This window comes from Thamnophis sirtalis, unplaced genomic scaffold, assembly GCF_051295495.1.
Source record: "Thamnophis sirtalis isolate CommonGarterSnake01/CBP01778 unplaced genomic scaffold, rThaSir2_p1.2 scaffold_2, whole genome shotgun sequence".
Taxonomy (NCBI): Eukaryota; Metazoa; Chordata; class Lepidosauria; order Squamata; family Natricidae; genus Thamnophis; species Thamnophis sirtalis.
The window spans coordinates 87475937-87493912 of NW_028261382.1; the positions used below are offsets into that span (position 1 = coordinate 87475937).

At 40.3% G+C, this 17976-nt stretch overlaps 3 protein-coding genes across 11 annotated transcripts; 1 reads left to right on the forward strand and 2 right to left on the reverse strand.

Annotated features, from left to right (window-relative positions):
• Nucleotides 1-174: 174 nt before the first annotated feature.
• Nucleotides 175-7778, reverse strand: RPUSD4 (RNA pseudouridine synthase D4). The gene is made up of 7 exons (XM_014062226.2): nt 7591-7778; nt 6481-6646; nt 5089-5290; nt 4447-4540; nt 3333-3483; nt 2635-2732; nt 175-2111 (listed from the first exon to the last, which is right to left on the reverse strand). The coding sequence occupies exons 1-7, from the start codon at nt 7732-7734 to the stop codon at nt 1896-1898; spliced, it is 1071 nt and encodes a 356-aa protein (XP_013917701.2). The 5' UTR covers nt 7735-7778; the 3' UTR covers nt 175-1895.
• Nucleotides 7779-8050: 272 nt separating this feature from the next.
• Nucleotides 8051-17278, forward strand: HYLS1 (HYLS1 centriolar and ciliogenesis associated). Of its 8 annotated transcripts, none has more exons than XR_015695570.1 (5): nt 8051-8122; nt 9368-9417; nt 12138-12323; nt 14867-14932; nt 15011-15138. XR_015695570.1 is itself a non-coding variant. In XM_014062209.2 (5 exons), the coding sequence occupies exon 5, from the start codon at nt 15974-15976 to the stop codon at nt 16895-16897; it is 924 nt and encodes a 307-aa protein (XP_013917684.2). In that variant the 5' UTR covers nt 8071-8122; nt 9368-9417; nt 14867-14945; nt 15645-15752; nt 15944-15973; the 3' UTR covers nt 16898-17278. The 8 variants fall into 8 exon arrangements, 7 of the variants coding, with proteins under 7 accessions (XP_013917684.2, XP_013917682.2, XP_013917692.2 ...); XM_014062209.2 differs by lacking the exons at nt 12138-12323; nt 15011-15138 and adding exons at nt 15645-15752; nt 15944-17278 and having other exon boundaries at nt 8071-8122; nt 14867-14945; XM_014062207.2 differs by lacking the exons at nt 12138-12323; nt 15011-15138 and adding exons at nt 15645-15752; nt 15944-17278 and having other exon boundaries at nt 8071-8122.
• Nucleotides 10861-17943, reverse strand: PUS3 (pseudouridine synthase 3). Of its 2 annotated transcripts, none has more exons than XM_014062205.2 (5): nt 17762-17943; nt 14253-14643; nt 12502-13058; nt 12126-12316; nt 10861-11322 (listed from the first exon to the last, which is right to left on the reverse strand). In XM_014062205.2, exons 1-5 carry the CDS (start codon nt 17851-17853, stop codon nt 11003-11005), a joined length of 1551 nt encoding a protein of 516 aa, XP_013917680.2. In that variant the 5' UTR covers nt 17854-17943; the 3' UTR covers nt 10861-11002. The 2 variants fall into 2 exon arrangements, with proteins under 2 accessions (XP_013917680.2, XP_087562452.1); XM_087706326.1 differs by having other exon boundaries at nt 17688-17943.
• Nucleotides 17944-17976: the final 33 nt, after the last annotated feature.

Genomic DNA, 17976 nt, shown 5'->3' on the forward strand with positions numbered 1-17976 from the left:
GAAATACTGTAATAAAATATCATTTACAGTTCTATTAGCTATCAGCCATGAGGTTAAATAATGAGATTTGAAAGTTACCTTCTTTCCCTAGATTTGTAGCCCTAAATGCCGCCACAATAGTATTTTACTCTAATTAGAAAAAAAATGAGTACTCAAAAGCAAATAAAAGGGAAGTGGACTCCAGTTGCAGTTTTTATAATGCTAAGCCCAAAGACAGTGTATACATAATACATTATGCCCCAAAGATATACAGCAGGAAAATGCGGGAATCAAAGATACCAGAAACAAGTCTGTGAAGTCTCTAGATTTTTACTGAGTTACGGTATTTCCAATTTTCAATATATGTGCATATCACATGCAAAACATCAACTGATGTTTTGTTTAAAACTCTTAGCAGGAAACATGGGGATTGTGGGTCATTGGCCCTCACACAATACCAAAGAATCATATTTTTAAATGACTTTTTTTGAAGGGGTGAATTTCAAGGCATTCAACAGACAAAAAAATGTTTATAAAGACTTGCCAATGAGTAGCAAATCTGTTTGCCTCTTAAAATGTCTTCCCAGAATAGGTCCTATTCTTTAACAAGGCACACAGTCTAGCAGGGCCCAAATGCTAATAGAAGTTGTGTTCCCTCAGTTTAGGGCTGCGTTTCCCAAACATTTTCCTTCATGATCAAAAACCACTTATCAAAAAGACCTTTCTACCCAATGTAGGTAAAACATGTTAAGCCAATTTAAATGTCCCAGTTGTAATTGGGTAATGGGTTTGTGTGGTGTTACCTATAGAAAAAACACTCTCAATTTTGGGTTATTAAGTTTAAGGAATGCGATAACCAGAAAACTACAGTGCAAGTAAAATAAGATTGGCCTAGTGCAACTGGCAACTGAAAGGACAAAAGAAAGCAACAGGAATCTTTCAGTGATGCATTAAAACCACCCATGTCTGAGAATATGTAAGACATTTTGCGTAGGTTATCTGTAATCTTTACAATGCCTTTATAATAAGAGCTGTGGTGGCACAGTGGTTAGAATGCAGTACTGCAGGCTACTTCTGCTGACTGCCAGCTGACTGCAATTTGAATCTCACAGGCTCAAGGTTGACTCATCCTTCTGAGGTCAGTAAAATGAGGACCCAGATTGTTAGGGGAAAATATGCTGATTCTGTAAACCGCTTAAGAGGGCTGTGAAGAGATATGTAAGTCTAAGTGCTATTGCCGATACTTAACCTCTGTCCTCTCCAGCTGCCATTCAGAATTGGTAACACTGGGTGAGACAGATCGGTAGTCAGACTTGGGATAAAGCAGCTTCATATTCTCAGTTGCAAGAGAAAGTTGAGGTTGACTTTCCTACAGCTGTTCTGTAAGCTCATGGCAGAAGCGAGATATGAACCAAGAACTCCCCATTTCATAGCTCCATCAATTATTGCATACCCCAATCATAAGGAGCCCCTGAATCTCCTCTCCCCAATATCTCTGTTCCAGTTACATCACATTTATTCAGCACAGGCCACATCTTTTATTGAAATACACCATCTAACTGTTTGGCTGAGCGTCAGGTATAAATTGACTCTCAAATGCTGGAAAAAATGAGCCCAAGTAACTTATTCCAGGTATGGCAGCTCATATAAACTGTATGAATCCTTCCAAATCTCCCAACTTCATCGGAAACCAGCATACAAGCCCTGGGAGATCTGTGATCATTCCTCGATTCTGTTTTCAGCTGCCAAGCAGGAAGATTTCCCCTGAAAGGCCGCAAGCTTCCAGAGGAGCATATGTTGTGATTCCACAGTTGAGAATATCTGGTTCCAGGTGTTTCCCCTTTCACCGGATCCTCCCACGGCTTTATAAAGTCAGGAAAAGGAGTCCCATTAACAAACTAGCATAGCTAATCAGTCTAAGTTTCTTTTTGTTCTGATTTTGGAAATTCTAGCTTTAGCCGTTTTAAGGAGAGCTTGAAGAAGATGGGTGGCTTGCAAAATAAGTGGATTTTCTGCTCCTCATTGCTATTTATCGGAGGCAGGGTGAGCTCGCAGGCATGTAAGTGGAGAGGAAGGTAACGGACTTTGACTTGTTCCAAACCCAGTTTCTTCAGTGTACCTAGAGAGAGTTTCTATATGTGCATAAAAAAGAAAAGAAACAATAAGCCATTTGCATTTCTGATTTATGTTGAGTCCAACAAAATATTATTTGACAATCCTAATTACCCTGAAAGGGAAGTGGTGGCTTAGTGGCTAAGCTTGTCGATCAGAAAGATTGGCAGTTCAAATCCCTAGCGCTGCGTAATGGTGTGAGTTCTCATTACTTGCCCCAGTTTCTGCCAATGTAGTAGTTCGAAAGGATGTAAAAATGCAAGTAGAAAAAATAGGAGCCACCTTTGGAGGGGGAAGGTAACATTGTTCCCTGTGGCGTTTAGTCATGCCGGCCACATGACCACGGAGACGTCTTCGGACAGCGCTAGCTCTTCAGCTTTGAAATGGAGATGAGCACTGCTCCCTAGAGGAGGGAATGACTAGTACATATGTGCAAGGGGAACCTTTACCTTTAACTACCCTGAAGCCCATTTCACCCTACCATCTTCTTGGATTTTAGTTCATGGCCATATCCTGCCAGGCTCTTCTTAATACCCCTCTTACCTGTGGTGCTAGCTTGCTCCAGTGAGAATACTTGTGATCCCCAAGGATTGGGCAACCTAAGCCATAAGCCAAGTGGACTCTGAGCTGATGCTTCACTCCTGCATAATGAACAACATATGGGGGAAAAATAAGAGGCATAACCATTAAATATATTTGGTTGGTTTTGGTCAGATTACATAAAATCACTTTCATATGCATTTTATTTTGAGGGAAAATTTAAGCTTCCTTTGATTTAAACAGCTTGATATACAAATGTTAGCAGGAAAAAAAACAGGAAAAAAATCAAGTTTTTAATAGTACAATGTCTTCCCTTAAATGACATGCCAAGTATACACCAGGCAGTTTTGCCTATTAGCTTGGACCTTAAGTGTTATATTATACTAGTAAAATAGCCTTTATATTTTCTTATTTTACTGTTATTCTCAATTCTTTAATGCTTTTTGCAATATCTACCATTTTATTGATTGATGTAATGATGCAAATCTTTGGTTATTGCATATATCAAAAAAATAATTAAGGCTTCAATCCGAAAGCATTTCATTTAGATTCAGTGGAAAAAAACCAAGATTTAAAAAAGGTCAGATACTCAGATGCTTTAGGTGGTTTATGGGTATAGATGTGATGTTTCTTAACACCAATTGTTAGAGTACAGGTTAGGCAATGGGAAGCATTAAAGAAAGGGGCTTGTAATTGCTTACCTGTGATTGGTTCCAATTCAAGGAGAGAACAAGTGGACCAGGTGCTTAGCACACGATACCGGGTCACTGCCAAGTGAGCATCTCTGTTCTGGCGCACTTTGTGCAACTTTTTGTCTTCTAAAGATACACGATAATTTGGCGCAAGTGTCATCTAAGCCAAAGATGTACATGACTCAAAATCAATTCTTCATAACATCCAAAAAGCCAATAGGACAAACAGTTGAGAAGATTAATAGGTTACGTAGAATGGAGAAAACCGTTGAATTGCTCCACTGGTAATCCAGAACATCCAAACTTTTTATCATTTAGGTATGGCAGCTAGAGGGGAACAGGTAACATAAGAACAATGAGCCTTTTAGAGGCCAACACTTGCTCTCAATTTCAAGTAGGCCCACCAATTATACATAAATATTATATGTATAACAGAAAAGCCAGTTTGGTGTAGTGGCGAAGGCATCAGGCTAAAAACTAGGGAACTTGAGAGTTCTATTCCTACTTTAGGCATGAAGCCAAATGAGGGATCTTGGATCAGTCATCGCTCAGCCCTAGGATGAAGGCCATGGCAAACCAATGTTGAAAATGTTATCCAGAAGATTGCAAGGACTTATCAAGCCAGTTGCTAAAAATCAAGACTAATTTGAAGCCACTAACCTCTCCCCAAATAAATAGCAGTTAGCAGTTAGGCTTTCAGCCCTCTCTAAGCGGTTTACAGAGTCAGCATATTGCCCCCACAATCTGGGTCCTCATTTTACCCACCTCGGAAGGATGGAAAGCTGAGTCAACCCTGAGCCGGTGAGATTTGAACCGCTGAACTGCTGAACTAGCAGTCAGCTGAAGTGGCCTGCAGTACTGCACTGTACCCACTGCGCCATCTAAAGCACCCCACAACTTAGTGCAATTATGGTACAGTAGTGATACTGAGGTTACAAGTTGTTTTGCAATTCTTTCAAAAACTGGTATCCATGTTGGTGAAGATGCTGGTGAATCCTCTGAATCGAGGGCGCTAATCCTAAATCTGCCTAAATGCTGTCTGGTAAGCAAGAACTAAAACAAAGGTCTCCACGTTAAATGCTGTGGCCACAACCGGCAAGTCTCTGCTGCTAGGTATACTCACTTTGAAATGCGACTGCTGGCCCTCCACTTCTTTCTCCATAATGGGAATGTCCACCAGCCCCTCTTCCGGCTCTGGTTTTCCAATACAAATTGCCCTATGAAAACAACAGGGAGGGATTTCAGTTCTCTCCAATCAACACTCTTTGCATGAAGACCAAGGGCTGCTGGGTTCTCCTTATATCAGTGATGGAGCGTGCTTCATCTGGGCCACAACCCGGAAGAGGAGCCGCTCAGGGGGCATGTGCGTGCTGGAAAATGAACATCTGGGTTCAGGTGCGCACATGCTCACTGGCAAGCTAGTCTTCCGGTTTCTGGTGTGCATGCACATGTGGCAATCAGCTGGCCGGCACGCATGGTCACGTCAGAAAATGGAAGACCAGCTCTTCCAGTTTCCGGCACTGCCGTCTGTACAAAGGCCAGCTCATCGTTGCACTCATGCCAGAAGAGGAACGGGCGACGTCATGCGTGCCACGCGACATGGCTCCGTGTGCCACTTTGGGCAAGCGTGCCATAGGTTCAACACCACGGCCTTATACTATAATTCATACTACAGAAATGTGGTCCTTAGTAAATTCTTAGCTTACTGAAAGTCAATATTATCAAATCACAACAAGTTACTCATCATTTGTAAGGTTTCTCCTACCAGTATTTCTTTTCCACCTGACGGGTTTTGAACATCTCTTTGACCTGGTGTGCAATCATCTCATCTTTTGCTAAGACCATCACTCCAGTAGTTTCTTTGTCCAGCCGGTGACATAAATGCAGAGATTCAGCTTTCATGCCATCTAACATCTTGGCCAGTATTGGCAGCACATCTGTAATGCATTTCTTCACCCCAGGGCCACCTGCGAAGCAGACATAATCTAGGTTCACCTATAATGCAAAGGCATAAACCCCGGCTTACAAATAATTAAGTTCATTTATTCCACTAAACTAAATCAAGCTATTTTACACTTAACACAAATCACATAATTTCAAAAGCTATGTATTTTATTGGTGCTACAGCATTTCCAAATTTGCACATATCCAACTCAAGTTGGACCAATTGCAGAAAAAAATTTTTTTTTAATGTTAAGATACCTGGGAAACAAGTATCGATGTAATCTGAGTGTTGGGTATTCTTTCTGCTGCCATTCCAATATCTACGTTACCATGAAAACATACACTATATTGCCAAAAGTACTCGCTCACCCATCCAAATAATCAGAATCAGGTGTTCCAATCACTTCCATGGCCACAGGTGTATAAAATCAAGTACCTAGGCATGCAGACTGCTTTGACAAACATTTGTGAGATTGGGTCGCTCTCAGGAGCTCAGTGAATTCCAGCACGGAACTGTGATAGGATGCCACCTGTGCAACAAATCCAGTCGTGAAATTTCCTCGCTCCTAAATATTCCACAGTCAACTGTCAGCTCTATTATAAGAACATGGAAGTGGTTGAGAACGACAATAACTCAACCACGAAGTGGTAGGCCACCTAAACACGTCCAACATCAGTGTGTGACCTCACAAATGCGCTTCTGGAAAAATGGTCAAAAATCCCCATCAACACACTCCTGAACCTTGTGGACAGGCTTCCTAGAAGAGTTGAAGCTGTTATAGCTGCAAAGGGTGGACCGACGTCATATTGAACCTTATGGATTAGGAATCGGATGTCACTTACAGTAAGTTCATATGCAAGTAAAGGCAGGTGAGCGAATACTTTTGGCAATATAGTGTAGATACTCAGACAGATGAAGCTCAGGTTATTTTTATTGCTTTTAATACCAGTCTACGCAGTATACAAAAAGAAAAGAAAAACCTCGCAGTGTTTGCTTAGAAAATCTACAATGTAAAAGCATCTGCCACATATATAACTAGGAAATCTCAAGCTACATTTTGAACAGAAAATAAGACTTAATTCCAAGGAATGAATTCCTATACAGTCTCAGTAACAGATACAAAATCATTTGACTTCTCAACATGACATTTATTACCCAGTCTAATACATTTTTATCAACATTGCTAGAAAATCAGCATTATGCTACACTTACCATGGACAGGAAGTCCATAAGGCTTGTTTATTACTACAATATCTTTGTTTCTATAGAGGATTTCCTTTTTGAGAACCTTGGCTAGGACGTTAGGATGGAGCTGCTGGAAACATCGGGTCTGCTGAACATATTCTTGCACTCGCCTCAATACTCGGTCTTTTGGAACCTTTGAATAGTCAAGCAAAGAACAAGTCAGGTCATTAGTCTCTTTATTGCTCAGCTTTGGTAGCAACAGCATACAACAAAGCAGAAACGCATAAAAGACAAGGTAACAAACAAGGTGCTACATAGAAAATACGTATATTAGAGGGATTTTTGTTTTTTGGGAAAGGTGAAAATTGATGTGAAGGTGCTATGGGAAAAAAATGATAGGATGTTTTAAGAGATTGGGGGGGGGGGGAGAACACTTCTTCCATCTCATTTGTTAAAAAGTCTGCTTTTCCAAGGTTGGAGAATCCACTAAAGATAGATTCAAATAAATCTGATGGAACAAAACTAAACAACTAAAGAGAATTTATACTCCATGCTTCCTTTGAAGATTATTGCAGCTTGCTTTGATGCAAAGACTTTTAAGTCCAGGTTAGCCTAAAATATAAAACATGAACGATTTTATTGAAAAGGTAACAGGATGGAGGGCAAAGAATTGCTATGAATAGGAAGGATAGTCTCTCTCTCTCTCTCTCTCTCTCTTGTGTATGTGTGCATGCATAATGGTTAAATTTTGAGAGCGGAATGCAACGAAATTTCCTTTTAATGTGTGCTGATTAGTGTACATTTAAAGTGATAATAAAGTTTTGTTCTATCTGTCCAAAGCCACCATCAGACCACTTTCTGTGGTCTGTGTCTTTAAATTGTCTTCCCAACGGAGTCCCTCATAATGAACAGGGAGGGTAACACACATTCCTGCATCTCAGCAAATCCTTTTAGGATTTTGCACATCTCAAAACTTCCATTGCCGCATCGCACACAACTGGGAGACCCATTTCGCTTAATTGTCAGTCTCCTCGCCACCAATGCACGCTGGGAAATGTAGTTTCTCCGTGGTGCATGCTGGGAAAAAACCCTCCCCCCGCCTCTCCTCATGATTCCCAGTCAAGCCCACAAATTCACCTCCGGAACCGCTTTTGGCTTCTTCTGTTCCCGCAGCTTCTCCGCCATCTGCTCGGCGGTCACGGAAGCGGCAGCGCCCGGACTGTGGGCAAAACTCCGAACAGCCGCTCGTAGAAAAGAGGACGGAACGTTTTGCACAGCCATTTTCTTTCCTGCCCACGTGTGACGTCAGAAAGGGATGGACTCAACTCTTCCCACGGCCCGCCCCTTTGTCTCGCGGGCTCTCCTCGCGCCTTGCCCGAAGAAGGCCTACCAATCGCGGCGTTCGAGAGAAGAACACTCTCCTTCCAATAAGACGTCGGTGCGACGCTCTATGCCGTCTCTCTCCCCGTCCAATAACTTACCCGGAGGGGTGGAGCAAAACTGGACATACCAATGAGAAAGAGAGGTGGGAAGCCCTTGCAGCCAATAGCAACGTGCCGGCGGGCGAGGTGGGTCTTGTTTTCTTCGGGTTTAAAAGAACGGCAGTTGAGGAGCGGCGTTAACGGTTGTCGGGCAGCCGGGAAGGCGGCGTGGGCGAGGCGGTGGCCAGGTACTCGCGGCGGGACCGGCCCGGGAAAGCCAGGGGAGCGTCGCGAGGCTCAGCACGCTCAGGAAGGAAGGCTGGGAGAGCGGCTGGTGGATTCGGAGCCGGTTAGAAGAAGGGGAAGCGAGGAAAGCACGAGACTGAGGAGAAAACCCCCACTTTCTGAGGAGTTTAGTCCTGGCTCTCAAGCCTCGTTTTTCAAGGGTGGGCTTCAACCCTCAGCATGCTGAGCATTCTGGGAGTTGAAGTCCCCGCGGAGTTGCCGAGGTTGGGAAATGTTGCTTTAAACCAGGGTGGATTTGATTTAAATCAAGTCGATTTAAATCACTAGTAAAAAGCTTTGCTTTAAACCAACTCGATTTAAATCATAATTTTTAAAGAGCAACTGTCATCTCTGTCCCGCAGCGGCTCCTCTTCTGACCCGCTGTTGGCTCATAGACAGTCCCAATATTGCAGAATATACAGCCTCATGCTACTTAAGTAAGCCCCATTTCATGCTAAATAAATTATTAATGTTTCTTCAATAGAAAACTCTCTTTAGATAAATTTTTACTCTTAAACATTTCATTAAAATATATTTGGTAAAAATTTTAAAAATCTGATTATTATTTTTTTAATATCCACCGTGTTTTAAACATCTTCTGTGAATGGGAAATTAGCAACCTCAGAAGCCATTCAGATGGGAGTTTTCACTGCCTCTGGGTTAATATAAGGTGGAGAAGGGTTGCTGAAGACTGCCTGAAAAGTTCCTTCTCAATAAATGATGTTCATTTCAATATACCAATATACCAAAAATAAGATAGGGTGTTATTTTCTTTTGATCCCCAAAAATAAGCACTTGGTGTTATTTTTGGGTGGTCTTGTTATTTTTGAGGCGCAGAATGCAGTGAGCGTGGTCATCTGGCTACTACTGTATTGCAAAATTTAAGGGCTTATTTTAGCACATGCACTCAAAAGGCTTATTATCGGGGAGAAATTATTTTCAGGGAAATGGTGTGTGATCTATAATGTGAATAAGTAATCCTACTCTTACAAATAAACAGTAAGCATGAAATAATTTCATTCTAAGTGGTGGCTTGATAGAGATGGGTCAGAGAGTTAGACTTAAATGGATTCTGTGGGGGCTAGAATTTGAAATGCAGTATTTTTGCTATAAATATTAGCAAAATCTGTTTCTGTATATGTCATTTTTCTATTCATCATTCCGACCTAGTGCAAGTTTTAATATTTTTATGTTGATTCTTTCCCTAGTAAATTCATGAACATTTTGAAGCAATATTACTTGCTAGAAGATATTACAGGTATGAGAGCCCTTTTTAATTCTTATAAACAAAATGACATCAGTTCTGTGGTATGAAGAGTTTGATTGCTGTATCCAGTTAGGGGTATAGTTACTACATTTGAAGACTGCATAATTTCCCTATTTATTTAACTAATTCTATGAAACCTGGATTCATACACACTAAATGATGGTTTACTTTGATTTATTAAATAACCCATCATTGACTCACTTGGACAAAAATGTATGCTAAATCATGGTACAATAATTACATTGTACCATAGTATCTAGTTTACACATTATGCTAAGCTACAAAAGCTGTTGACAGGGCTAGATTTATAAATTAAAAACAACTCACCATTTATTTAACTACTTTGTTGAACAACCCAAGTCATCCTAATTCATAAACAACCTTTTAATACTTCCAAATATTCTAAATGTAATCACTCCTGACATGCTGCATGTCTATCCCTGTGTTTATTTTCAACTGATTTTGTACAATCTCAAAAGGAAACTTTTGCAGTCTATTATTATTGTACAGCCATGGAAACTGGTATCAGGTGCAGTAAGCACCATGTTGAGCATGCACTAATTTGTATGCCATAATTTGCAATCTACAATGACTGAATTCACTTGTACTAAGAAGAAACCATATCCTGGCTTAACAAAATGTATGAACTAATATTTGAGGGTTTAGTAGATACAGGCTTTTTATGTCTTTGTCCACTGATTGTTGTACATTTAAACAGATGAATATTTTAATATTTCATATGGCATTCTGTAAAGCTGAGACAACCAGGTGATCTACTAAAGCTCCCACTGGACGTGACTTGTTTGGGTTACATTATGCTTTTCATAAAGTGTACATGGTGATTTCTAGACAAGGCATCCTTAGGAACTTCACGGGAGACAATGTAATCATATCCAGAGTTTCCACACTATTTTTTTCTTCTGTTTAATGAAGTCCGATTCTTGGAGACGCTTGGACAAAGCCTGCTTTTCTGAAAAAACTTTTCTGAAAGTTTGCCATTGTGTCTTTCCTAGGACTGAGATAAAAAGACTTACCCAGCTGGCTTGTGCTCAAGAAAGAACTAGAAATCATAATCTCCTGATTTTTAACATGATACCTTACCCTCTATGCCAGACAGATTCTAATGAATTTACCAAATGTTTAAAGTAGATCAAAAAATTAGTTTTTAAAAAATATGAAAAAGGTTTGCATAACTAGCTAAGGTATTTCTGGAGAAAACTAAATTATTAAAATACAATTCCTTTGGGAAGCTGTACCTACTTGTCTAGCTTTCCCCATATTCCCTGAATTTCTGCTTTGGCAAGTATAATTGTTATAATAATTATTTACAACTGTTTTAAGTATTAGATCGTATGCAGCTGTAAACATAAAATGCAGAACCAATATTAGAATGTACTTCAGTTTTTTTAAAATTAGATATCTGCCCACAGTTACACAACAAAATGTTTATTTTTTGAAGGTTAAAGGGAATGTGTGTAAGTCTATATCTAACTACTTACCATTGTAACTTTAGATGTCTATAATAGATATTTTCAAGATAATTTGTTTAGAGATAGCAAGATAGTGTCAAGAAACTTCAATCTGTACTAAAACATATCCTTTTTGCAGCTTGTTCTGGAATTTCCTTGTCCGATTGAATAGAAACCACTGGGCTGCTTTTAATTTCCATTTGCTCATCCAATTCCTTTTCAAGATGCTTTGTTTTTTTCAAATTTGGTTGTTCAATGCGTCCTCTGCGCACAAAATGACTGATACGAGATTCTAGATCTTCACATTTGGGCCGATCCATTAACGGTTTGTAATTGCGGGCTTTCACTCCCTCGATTAAAGCATTAATCTGGTTGTGGACTGGTGGAGTTACCTCTCTCCAGAGTATTATTGTGCTGTTGCTTGAAGCTGTAATCAACAATTCGTCATCATCAGAACAAAAAAAAACATTTAATTTACTAATTGCTTCTGCCCTCTGAAGTAGTTCTAAATACACTATTGCCAAAAGTAACAGCTTCAACTCTTCTGGGAAGGCTGTCCACAAGGTTTATGGGAATTTTTGACCATTCTTCCAGAAGCGCATTTGTGAGGTCACACACTGGTGTTGGACGAGTTTACATGGCCTACCACTTGGTGGCTGAGTTGCTGTCGTTCCCAAACACTTCCACGTTCTTATAATACAGCTGACAGTTGACTGGAATATTTTGGAGCAAGGAAATGTCACGACTGGATTTATTGCACAGGTGGCATCCTATCAGTTCCCCGCTGGAATTCACTGAGCTCCTGAGAGCTACCCAATCTCACAAATGTTTGTCAAAACAGTCTGCATGCCTAGGTACTTGATTTTATACACCTGTGGCCATGGAAGTGATTGGAACACCTGATTCTGATTATTTGGATGGGTGAGCAAATACTTTTGGCAATATAGTGTATATTGAAACTTATTAGAACCACTCTACCTAGCACTATAGTTTTTAACATATTACTGGATATATTAAACAAATAATATATTTTGTTTAACATATGTTAAACCAAAGGAAATGGTTCTTTAAAAACAATGCTCATTAAATATGAAGTGAGTTGTATGCTTATATAAAATGACAAAATTGAATTTTACAGATAGACCGAAGTATACACTATACCAGTAGTCTACCACATGGTAAATTGAAGGTTCACTTTAACACAATTTTTAAAAATATCATTCTTCCTACCTGGCTCTGTAGGTATCTTTGCAAAATCCAGGCCCCATAACATGCTGTACAGCATCTGAGTTTTAATAGCGTGGTTCGTCCAAAGCTGCTGAAAGCGTGTAACATTAAATTCCTGGACTTGGTGATCGTAGATCCACTGGATGTTTTCAAACTCACAATCATATAAAACTAGAGGAAATTCCACTGCCATGCTGCAAGGTAATCAACTTAAATTAGTACAAATCAGGTAATTCCAACAGAGTGCACATTGCTTTGAAAATATTACAGCTCTTGATAACAGATCAAAATGATAAAACATAATCTTAACAAGGCAAGCTCAAATATAGAGAACCATTGCCAATATAGTAAGATTGTGCATGCTTTCAGGAATTCCTACCTGTATTGTGGTTTCCTAGGATTAGTTTCTATATCAAACAGTTCATCAATAATGTCTGGCTTCTCCATCCTTTGTCCAATCAGGAAGAGAATGGCCATCATGCAGCGGACTTGATGATAGAGGAATGCTTGGCCTGTTACTTCAAATGCATATATTTGGAAAGGGTTTAGTTCTTCCACTTTCCTTTCTTGATCTGCAAGCTTCACTTCTGCAGTCAGGATTGTCCTCTGAAAGTTGGTCACACCGTTGGCTACGTCCATTTTGCAAAGATTACGAAAATCATGGGTCCCTATAAATCTTTGAGCTGCCGTATTCATAAGAGTGACATCCAGATCAGCACGGGGAAAGAAATAGCAATAGGTCCTCTTCAGGCAACTAAATCTAGCACTGAAGCTAGGATCTACAGGGGCCCATGCTAATACTCTTATGTCAGGAGGGAGCACCTGATTCAAAATATGGGTGTAGCGGATCTCCTCTGAAATATGACTTTTACCTTCTGTGTAAACAACCCCAGATTTATTCTCTGAAAGGTTTGACCGGAGATCCAAAGAGATCACCTGAAAATTGCAAAAACAGTTGTGATTCTAGAATTAGGTACATATTTCTTTTCTGTTGAACTATCATTAACAATTTTCCTGTTCATCCAGTGGTGAAGAGCTTCCAGCTAACAGGCTATGGTATCATTTTTTGATATACTGATGTTTTCACAATTTTCCTGTTCGTTTATAATATATTCCAAAGTGCCTTTTGTGCCAATAAAATATAACCAGAACCCAAATGCCGAAATACCACTTTCATTGGAATTGCAATAAAATGAATTTTGTTTTAGCGGAGCTTCATGCAACAGATTTTGCATGCAGTGGACTACATTTCAATGACAATTTATGTCATTTGCAGAATAGTGTTAGGCACATAATACATTTTGGTCTAAATGACATTACTGTAATTGAAATGACACCATTTTACAAATAACGTAAAGTGCTTTTGCATTTAACAAATGTTACTTTGCATTTAACAAACATTTATGTATAACGTTTTCCCACAATCCATTAAAGCATTTCACTGTATAAAGGTTTCGGAGTAGTTTTTCCTGGGAAATCTGGATCTCAATTGCTTTGATTAAAAATTTTTGTTACTTGTAATAATAGACCTTTTCTAAATAGTTAAATCTTTTTTGCAGAAATAATAGCTTGTCATCAGTTCCAGATCGATTCTCAGGCTCATCTCCTAATTTTACAATAGCTGACTATTTATAAATGTTATAATTTAAACCATTGTAATGCATTAATAATACATCAGTAGTTCTTGTTCTTATATTCAGAGTTCTAACATTGTGCAGTTGAGTAAATATCAGCTTATAGAATGGGAAAAACCCAAATCTCTAACAAAGCACTTTAAATTATATGGACTGGAGAAAGAGAGCTGTATTAGTGTATGATGGCAAAAAATCAGGATTCTGAAAGTATATTTTATTATCCAAAACATTATTAACAGTTGTAAATTTTTATCAGGTGAATATGATCAAATGAGCTACACCTCACAAAAGGTTATGTCTTAATATTTATTAGTTGAAAAAGGTGCTATCAGACTTTTATATTACAGAAGAGATTGTTAATGAAATTCACTAAGCATTTTTTTGCACAATCAACATAGCCTTTTAAACAGTTGGGGGGGGATTATTAGTTGCAATAACACATGTTCTCTGTGTCACCCCATCGCTCATTTTAGTGTGAATTAAATATTAGACTTACTTGGCCAAATGCACTGACTCCTTTGTCGGTGCGTCCACAGCGATGATAGTTAGAAGTCTGCCTGCTGACCACCAACCGAGTTTTTCCCAGAGCTTCAAACAGTTTCTCTTCTATTGTATTGTTGGTGTTCTCCTGGCTGGCAAAGCCCTGATATTCCCACCCCAAGTAGGCGATCTTGAGTGCCACGTGCCTCTGGCCATATGCACTGAAATTGAATGGCCGCTGTGGACGCTTCTTCCCCTTTCCTGATGCTGGGAGGCCATTCCCCTCGCCTGGGCTTTTTCTGTTTTCCAAGAGCCTGCCTTCCAGCCTTTGCACTGTCTCTTCCAGCTCCTGGATTCTCTTCAGTAGCCTTTCTGTTTCTTCTGTGCCTTTGGCCATTGGTAGAATACTATTTTTTAAAAAAAGAATCTGGCAATATGAAAATGCAATAATAGTGGAAAAGAATCAATCTGCAAATAACCAAATGAATACAATCTGTATTAGCTACTAAAAGCTATTCAGCTGAAGAAAATTAACTACCTTGCTTGCCAAATGTTTCTGCAGCGAAAGCTTGTTGGGATTTTATGAATTTCATTGCTGAGAACTGAGTGTCTGCTTTTGTTCACTTACAGAATAATCTGTTTTAAACCACCTTTATACTTGGATCCTCCATTTCTAAGCTGGCCAAAGAGCAAAAGGTATCTTTTCCAGGTATTCATACTAATTTGTGACCAAATTAAGCCCTACTTGCAACCTGTTAATATTGTTTGTTCAAGGGCATCTAGAGCACACCTTCAATTAAGCAATGCCATTCATGAGGACCCCACGTCATGGTGTTCTGGAATGAGTGCAAGGGGTTCCGATCCTAATGGCATTCCAGAGCCCCTTAAAGACCTGCTTCTTCTCCCAGTCATGGGCTAGATTGGTGGGAATATGATATGCTTATCTTCTTGGCTAGTTCTGCCATCTTGTTATTGTTCTCATTTTCCTATATTTATTATTTATTTTTATATTGTGAATTGCCCAGAGTTGGAAGTCAGGAAGTATGAAGTTGAATTAAATAAGATTTTTTTAAGCTGTTCTAAGGGAGAAGTGGTTAAAAAGAAAAGCAAAACAAAACAACACAAATTTATTTCATTAGAGCGTGCATCATTTTGCTGCTGTTATTTAGAAAATGGGTAATGCAAAAATCACAAGGTAATTTAAAAGGAAAGCTGAAATGGTGATAGTTACTGAATGTACAGAGGTAAGAAAAAGGACTTAAAGAGCATTGAGAAATAAATAAGTACTGTTGTACATTCCTTCTTAGACATATATTCCTTCAGAAATAAACTCCATCCTTGCTCTTTAGAAATAATTGCAGCAACTTATCAAGCTGTTAGAGTTACTACACTCTATTTACTTTTCCAGTCCAGGCACAGGGGCGTCTTGCTTTGTGACCCTGAAGTCTGCCCTACCGCCACCTCAAACACCCCCCCCCCAAAAAAAATCCCATCTCTAGGAGAGGAAGGGATTGGGGTGAGTATGCCTTTACCTGAAAAAAATATTTGGGATGTGCAATAGGTGTGTTTCTATCTATCTGGCCAGAGGAGCCGAGGAGGGTTAATAAGATGACCTGATAGAGATGGAGTTGATAAATAAGCATGAGTTGTAAGGCATTTATGACGTGGCAGACTGTACAAACCTAGCTTGGTATATCTCTTTTCCAGAATTAATAACTACCCCGACTGAGAGAAGCAATGCAAGCCCTGATACGACCCAACCGATACAGATGGAAGTCTATGAACAGGGAAGAACGGCTCAAAGAAGCTGCCATGGACTTTATTCGCATGTGTGCAGAACAGGGTGAGGGTGATAGCCCGAGACAGCTTCAAGCGGCCCCTCAGCTGGACCCCTACCCGAGAGCCTCGGTGGCCTCAGTGGCCAGACCTATGCTTCCTACAATGATCAGGCAAGGTCCGACCCAATCCAGCTTCCAGTCAGACAACCAGTCAGAGAATTCCAGAGTTTCTAAGAAACCTGTGATGAAAAGGAAAGTTCTAAGGCGAACGCCTGATGGAGAAATGCAAGTGACAGATGAATCTATCATTAGTGAAACAGAATCCAATAATCCTAGTGTCCAACAATCCAGTCCTGAATGTGAGAACTTAAATCAGAGAATGTACCTTCAGAATGCTCAGGAAAAGGAGGAAGAGTGTAATGAGGAGAACCAGCCCCAAAGTTCCCCTGGGTCAGTCTATTCCTGGAGTCCTTCTGAGGAAAGCCAAAATCAGTGTTCCCGAAAAGCAAGCCAGAGCCTCAGCTCTTCGTCCTTGGAGCAGGAGATCATCCTAACTGGCCACCCCAAGTCTTTCATATTACCAAAGTTGGAGCAGCAGCTCAGTCGGAACAGAATGAAGACTGATCGGGTTGCCCGTTACCTGGAACACAAGCACGACTGGGAATCCCTGCGGCTCCCAGGAGAAGACCCCAGGAAAGATGTGCGCTGGAGCATTCGGGAACAGATGCTCTGCAAGTCAGAATTGCCTCCTAAACCGGTTCAGCCTGTTTATATTCCCAACAATTATGTGGTGCCTACAGAGAAGAAGAGATCTGCCCTGCGCTGGGGAATACGCTGTGACTTGGCTAACGGTGTGGTGCCTAGAAACATCTATTCCTCCTAAGAACCTGGAATCTTTAAAATGTCATATACAGAAGAATTTAGTAGATCCCAAAGAGCTAGCTCTACCTCAAATATGCAGCTAAGCTATTTTTATTTATTTCCAATTCCAAATGCCACCCATTTAATCTTCAAGATCTATCTTGGATCTGAATGCCTACTTTCTTGCAAAAGATTTTTTAAAAGCTACCATTGTTTCAGATCATATTATTTGAATGTACATATTACCTTATAAAAAGACAGGCAGAAGATGAATCAAAATCTACTGAAAGGATCCTTGTTTTTTCCCCAAGATACTTCATGCACATTCCCTCTTTGAACTTCTATGCTTTTAAAAAGTTTTAATTTGTGGATGTATAGATTAAATTAAATTTATGAAGTGAAATGATTATTTTATTCTTTCCGAGGACGAACTTAATTTCTCCTGCTTTTCATCACTCGTTAAGAGTTGCTGTTCAGAGCTACAGAAACTTTTCTCTGGAATGAGGTTAACGGATATACTTGTCTATGAATAAAAGTGCACAGCACATTCCTTTATAACAGGGGTCTTCAACCGTGGCCGTTTGAAGACTTGTGGACTTCAACTCCCAGAATTCCTCGACAGCAAATGCTGGGAGTTGGAGTCCTCAAGTGGCCAAGGTTGGAGACACCCCCCCGCCAAGTCTGCCACTTGAGAACCAAAAGGTGCCAAGTTTGAGAAATGTTACAATATGGGGAACGCTCAAGTTGGTCGAAGACGCTGCTTTAAATGACACCCCCCCCCCAGGATATTTTCCGCGACATCCCCAAGATACCAGGAGCAAAGCGATCCCTCCGTCAATTCTGGAAAGGCGTGCGGGGGCCCTTCGGCGCCAGGGCCCAGTCCTACCTCCGCCGGGTGTCCACGCGCACATGGGTCGGAGGCAAAGACCGCCGAGCGCCGTTCCATAGGCAACTTCCATACAGGAAATGACGCGCCATTCCCCTGTCCCGAAACAGCGGAGGTTTCTGGGAAGTGGAGTCTTTCTGGGTCCTGCGTGGCCTGCCGCCGAACGTCAAGAATTTTACGTCACCAGCCTTTCCCTTCACCCAGCCTAAAACGGG